This window comes from Felis catus, chromosome A3 (assembly GCF_018350175.1).
Source record: "Felis catus isolate Fca126 chromosome A3, F.catus_Fca126_mat1.0, whole genome shotgun sequence".
NCBI lineage: Eukaryota > Metazoa > Chordata > Mammalia > Carnivora > Felidae > Felis > Felis catus.
In genome coordinates this window covers 84,005,001-84,011,100 of record NC_058370.1, presented here as the reverse complement: position 1 = coordinate 84,011,100, position 6,100 = coordinate 84,005,001, and the positions used below count along the sequence as shown (strand labels likewise).

The 6,100-nt window shown below is 48.6% G+C and overlaps 2 protein-coding genes across 4 annotated transcripts in view; one reads left to right on the top strand and one right to left on the bottom strand.

Moving 5' to 3' along the window:
* Window positions 1-695: 695 nt before the first annotated feature.
* LOC109498201 lies at window positions 696-3,801 on the top strand. Its single transcript, XM_045054292.1, has 2 exons — window positions 696-1,648; window positions 2,797-3,801. Exon 1 carries the CDS (start codon window positions 696-698, stop codon window positions 1,404-1,406), a length of 711 nt encoding a protein of 236 aa, XP_044910227.1. The 3' UTR covers window positions 1,407-1,648; window positions 2,797-3,801.
* Window positions 3,802-4,878: 1,077 nt separating this feature from the next.
* Window positions 4,879-6,100, bottom strand: part of MEIS1 (Meis homeobox 1) — a 138,683-nt gene continuing 137,461 nt past the window's right edge. For all 3 annotated transcript variants that reach the window (XM_023251722.2, XM_019827300.3, XM_006930144.5), the window contains exon 12: window positions 4,879-6,100. This exon is cut by the window's right edge and continues 331 nt beyond it. The gene's annotated coding sequence lies outside the window, so the exon portion shown is untranslated.

Here is a 6,100-nt window from a genome sequence, read left to right as displayed (position 1 = left end):
CAGGTGACTTTATTCACTGCTTCCCGAATCGGCGAGGTCCCGGGACTCGTTTTCCGCCTGGAGATTAAGATCATTGCTCGCGTAATGAACTTAATGCTTTAGGGTAGAGGTGAGTGTGTCTGCGAGTGGGTAGGGGTAGAAATTACCGACTCGATCGATGGGAGACTGGCTTAAAACTAAATCCCTTTTCTCCAGGGCTTCACCGCCTGGCTTTCCCCCACAGTGGGCTGAGAGCGCCTGGCTGGCAGGGGGCAGCGCGCGGAGGGGCCACTTCGGGGCGCGGCCCGCGAGAACCGAGACCCTAAACGTCCTTCATCTCCCCGCCAAGACCCCGGGGTACTCGTTTTTAGGGCAAAAACTCTTAGAACCTCAAATGTTGGCGAACTGATTGCTCAATATGTTGTTTGTTTTTCCTTTCAGCTCCGCCTTGGGAGAGAATGTTACAGACGCGTTGGCGGGCAGATTGGGCCAAAAAGTGACACACACACACACACACACACACACACACACACACACACACACACTCACTCACTCACTCTCGCCGCTCCCCGCCAGCAGCCGCCTCCCTTGAAAGGCGATCTCCCGCTGTTTCTCCCTCGCCACTCTTTCCTCGGCTCTGGGATTCCCAACCTCCTGTAAACTGCACCTGGCCACCCTGAACGCAGCGGACCTTCTAACAGTCAAGTGGGTGCGGGATGGCACGGGAGAGGGGCGTGAGACGAGGGGGAAATGCCAGCCAGGCCAAGCGGGGCACATCACTACCCAGTTCCATGCCACTCCACCCGGCGTTCAAGCTCCCACCCCGGAGCTTGAATCAAGTCATGTTTTTAGTGCGTTCACATGGGCCAAGGGCCTGCTGGGATCCTAAAATGGAAGGGAAAGTTTGCAGAGACTTTAAAGCTTTCCCGAGGAGTTCCTGCCTAAGGCGTCGGGGTGCAGCCCAAGCCCCCTTGCTGCGGGCCCCGACCCTGGCACTCACGACCCGCCTGGCGGTCGCTGCCCGGGTCCCAAGTGCCCTCCGAGCCCCAAGCTCTCGGAGCCGCGCTCCCAGAGCCGCGCAGGGGCTCGGGAACAGAATCCATCAAGAAGCCTCTCTAGTCCACCACAAAGCACACCCGAGCGGTTCCAAGGGAAGGGGGCCCAAAGCGCCCCAGGAGATATCTTTCCACAACCTTCTGCGGAGACCCGGGGTCGCCTCGTCTCCAGGGACGAAGTCAGCAGTCCCCTTACACTTGACTTTCTTGTTGCGGTGGGGAGGATATAGGAAGCTACTGGAGGTGCCGGAGCCGCCCCCCCCCCCAACCCCCAAAGTGCCCTGGGCTCTGAGCAAAGACCCGTCCTCACAAGCACGCGGTCCAGGCCAGGACCCTGTGCACTGTAGGACGCAGAGGGCCACGGCGTTCTAATCTGGACTCCTGGCCGCTTCCGCGGCGGCCCGCTGGAGTTTCTCGCGCGGAGGTCTGCCCAGCAGCGGGCCACCGGCGTCTCGCCTCCCGCCCTGACATGCAGACTTGGGGGGGCGCTGCACACAGCAACCGATCCGGAGCGCAAAATCTGCGTGCCGCGTGGGAGACGCGCGCGGGAGGGGCCGGGTTGGGCTCGCGTTTTTCCTTTTCAGAAGCTTTCGAGTTGACTACGAAGTTTTCTGGTAGGCGCCTGTGCCCTGGGGTCGGAGCCTCCCACCGCCGCTCCTTCCCCTCCCTCCTCCCCGCCCCCCCGCCGCCAGCCCAGCTCGCCGGAGCCGCAGTCCAGGCCTGGCCGCGCTCTAGGTCCCGCAGGCGAGGTCCCCCAGGCCCGGACCCCGCGCCCGAGCCCCGCGCCGGCCTGCCCGCAGTCCTCCCCGGGCTCCGCGGGGGTGCCTCTCCCCGGGGCGAAACTCGCCGGCCGGGCGCACTGCAAGGAGACACCCGCTGCCTCCCGAGGAACTCCTAATACCATCCATACAGCTTTAATGCGTTTATAATTCGATAAGTGATTTCAATTTGAAATTGTTAGTAACTAATTTTATGGGTAATTTTTCCACATCAAATATTTAAGCATCAGATTAAGGGAGCCAGTTCCGACACAGGATAATAAGGGGGTTCCCCCCACCCCCCGCGCCTCCGCCTCCCTCCGTTTCCTACCGAGTCGTTTTTCCAAATCCCCAAAAGATGGCAGTCGAAGCCGACATTCTTCTTTTCCTGCGGCTCTGCGAGGGGAGGGAGGGGGAGTGGGAGGGAGGAGGGAAGGGGAGGGAGAGAGACGAAGAGAGAGAGAAGAAAAGGAGAGGGAGAAACTAGACGTTGCAAAGACTTTTCAGACTAATTCTTTCACACGTTTCTAACACAAGCAAGAAACAGTGGTGCATTTCCTGGAAATGTCCTGGGAGGAAGGAAAGCCCCAAAACGTGCCTTGGGGCCTCAGAGTAGGCGACGTTAGAAACTCAGCACTTTCAAACGGAAGCCTCAACTCAGAGCAGAAGCGAGAGAAGGGAGACATACAAATGTCTTTGTATTTTAACATCACATTCAAATACTACACCCCTAAGCAACTGGTTTTCCGGGGGACGGGACTCGGCAAATTACTTAATGGGGAGAGAAGAAGTGGGGTGGGGAAAGGTGCTGGGTGGGGGGCGGACTGCCGTGGGCGGAGGGGAGGCTGGGGCCGGCAGCGGATGAATTGCAGACCAGTTGCCAAAACTTTTCTCTCTCTCTCTCTCTCTCTCTCTCTGCTGCTGCCGCCGCCGCCGCCGCCGCCGCCGCCGCCGCCTTTGCTGCTGCCTTTGCTGCTGCCTTTGCTTTGAATGTGGGTAACTAGGAAACAGCAAGCCGTCTGAGAAGACGGAATTTCCAACGTGTAAAATGTTCTTAACGGAACCATTGAGCGAGTGCAATAAGGCGTGAGGGGGAACTAATCTTCCCATTTAAATGTTTGTGGCAATTTTATCTAAATGAATTTTAATGCTAAACGAGGGTAATTCCCCATTTGTAGCGCGTTTACTTCTCTTTCCTGTGCTTCTAAAGCAGCCGAACATCATGCAATGAACAATAACAATAAAAATACTGTCAAGGCATATTATTCATTTCGAATGTGTTATAATTACAGCTGATTAAATATGATAGGGCAAAATATTTTTAGTTTTCTTTAAAAAAATATTTAAATCATACTAAAAAGTCTCATTCAACCAGCACCCCCCCCCCCCAATAAAAATAAAAAGCAGGTACAATTGTGTGCCCTTGTTTAGAAGAGGGCGTTTTGTTTTTGCCTTTTAAGAAACATCAAAAACACCCTCAGCACCTCTATTCTTTCTTTCTTTCAGATAAGTGTCCTCCATAACCTCCGAGCTGGCTCTGAAATTTACAAGAGGAAAGCTAAAATCGCATTAAGGGGGAGTGGGGGTGTCCAGGCAAGGGGAGAAAGGATCTGCGGAGAGCAAGGCCCTCACAAAACCGCCACACAGAGCAGGGAACACAGGGAAAGAACACAGTTTGTTTTATTTTTTCTAATTCACTGGACACTAATGGTCGTGATTCTTCATAGTCTCCATATTCCCTGATTCTTCTTCACTGGTACCCTACTCCTTCTCCTAGTGCCCGCCTCTCTCCACTCCCCCCTTCCCATCTCTCTCTCTCTCCCTCTCTGTCTCCCTCCCTCCTCCCCTTTCTTTCCCTCCCCCAACCAGCGAGAGCACCGTCGAGAAGAAAGGCTGAAAATAACCTACTCACCCAAGCTTGTACTGGGGAGGAGGGGCAAATGGATGGGTAGTTTATAAAGTTTATTATTAATTTTTAAAGTAAATAAATGGTTGTTCACCGCCACTAACCAGCTCTCAAAAGAGAATTATTTCACTAAATATGGAGTATTTATGTCGCCGAAGAATTGCCACTGGGTCCAAATAAGAAATTTAAACAATCCCACACATGGGGTGGGGGCGGGGTGGGGCGGAGGGCGCTGCGCGCGAAGGCGGCTGCTGCTGCTGCTGGTGGTGGAGCTTCTCTCGGTCTGCGCATCCACGTGTTTAGAAACAAGGCCCAATAAACAAAAGGTGAGAATGCGCGGGGCTGCTCCAGCAGGTGAGTCAGTCAATCACACGTCACCTAGTAAACCCAACCCACAGCTGGTTTCTCTTTTCAAATAGAAAATAGAATTGTTCGGGGCGGGTTTATAGGGTGACATGGGCCTGAACGTCAGCCTTGAGTTTAAGGCTCTCTCCTCTGACCCATCCTTTGTTTACAAAGCAATCACTCCTAAAAGGATGATTTTTTTTTTTTTTACAGAGAAATTGCCTTAATTAAAATATTTGTATATTTTCCTTAGCTTTGGGAAGCACTTTTTATAGCAGCGATTTTATTTAAATAAAATTATAAGCCATTCCAGCTTAAACATGTTATTTTGTACCATTTAGCTGGCTGCCACGCAGATATTCTGTACAGCTGTTCTGGAAAATTGGTTAATAACCAGTTTTATCCAATGAGAACATAGAGCATATTTATAAAAATTAGATTTTGAAGTCTGGTCTCTTCAATTCACCTAGTTAATTTCCTAATAAGCATATACTGCTCATCCTAGGTAATGTTCTTAGTAAAAGACTTACCTCTGTACTTAGGTTTACCATTATGTGCAAGAATAATGTCACCGATACTAGGTGAGTAATTCTGTTGGATGCAGTCTGAGTCTAGAGTTAGTTTAGTGCCCTTAGGCCTTAAATTTGCTGATATTAGGAATTCATTAAACCAGCTTAAAGAAATCAGTGACTATTATCAAATAATTTACTTTGTGGTTAAAATTTTCAAGTACATATACGTCTTAGGGAGCTAAAATTAATTTTCCTCTTTACTGCACTGATCACTGAAAATTTGGGGGGGCAGTAAACAAATTTTTCAAGCAGTGGAGTCAGCATGACAAAAATAATCTTGTTTTTATTTTAGATTCAGATTTCATTACTGCACTCAAACGTTACTACAACTGGGCTTGGCGTTATTATACAATCCAAACTGTTTCCGTCAGAAACGCTAAGACTCAGTGTGCAATGATTGTTATTAATAATTAGCTCCTTGGTTTCTTGATAGAAAAAGGCTATCAACAAGCATTTGTTTATCCACAACAAAAAGTATAATTAGCTTATCCCACTTAGTAAATCTTGTATGCATGCCAACTCATACCAAACTGCTACTTTTACAAAAAAAATTGCAATAATACAGTTCATTTTTCCAGTCCTTTTTGCACAAAATTTATTTACAATGTCTACATAAATGCTCCAAGGTGGGACTATGGAAAAATACACACATGACCGATGCTTTGCTCAGAAATAAAGTCAACATATTAAAAATAAATCTTCAGTCTATGTTTTTGAGCTGCATAAAACAGGAAGTGATGTATAAGGTGGTGGTTGTTGCATGGGGACAATGATGCTTGATGTGACAATTAGGCTTCTAAACACACGGCCTTTCGGTTTCCATGCCTCCTCCTACCAGTCTCCTTAAGACACTGCCTGCAACAGCTGATTAATCATTGTTGATGACTGCAGTTTTTCCCATCCTTCCCGATTTACATCTGTTCAGGCCAATTCAAATATGGTGAGTAAATGAATTAGACATGCAAATTCAAGCCCCAGGCTAGAGAGAGGGAAAGAGAGGAAAAGAGAGAAAGAGAGAGAGAGAGAGAGAGAGAGAGAGAGAGAGAGAGAAATAGAGAGAGAGCGCGCATGGCTGAAATCCTAGGCAAGAAGAAAGATTCTTCTGCCTGATAGTTATTTTAATGCTCTAAAAATCCTGCAAATCAGACCTTCCTGTCCCTTGCAGGATAACTGTAAGGCTTTTTAATGTAAGGAGGCTTCTGGAGGAAGTGAAGAGCTATGGAAACAACACACATAGTGTGGAAAAATTTCACATTTTTTTTAAAAAATCTATAAGAAACAACGTAATATGGATAACAGTATAATAGCATTTACAATATTTCACTCTTTGTTCTCTTAATGTCTTATATAGTTATTTAGCATGTCCCCCAAATTGACTTCGGTTGGTATTTCCTGCTTTTTAAGAGTCCCTATGAAGAATTAGGGATGCTCCTTGGTCCAAAGTAGATGCCAAGAATGGAACTCCACAGTCATTGCAGAAAAAAC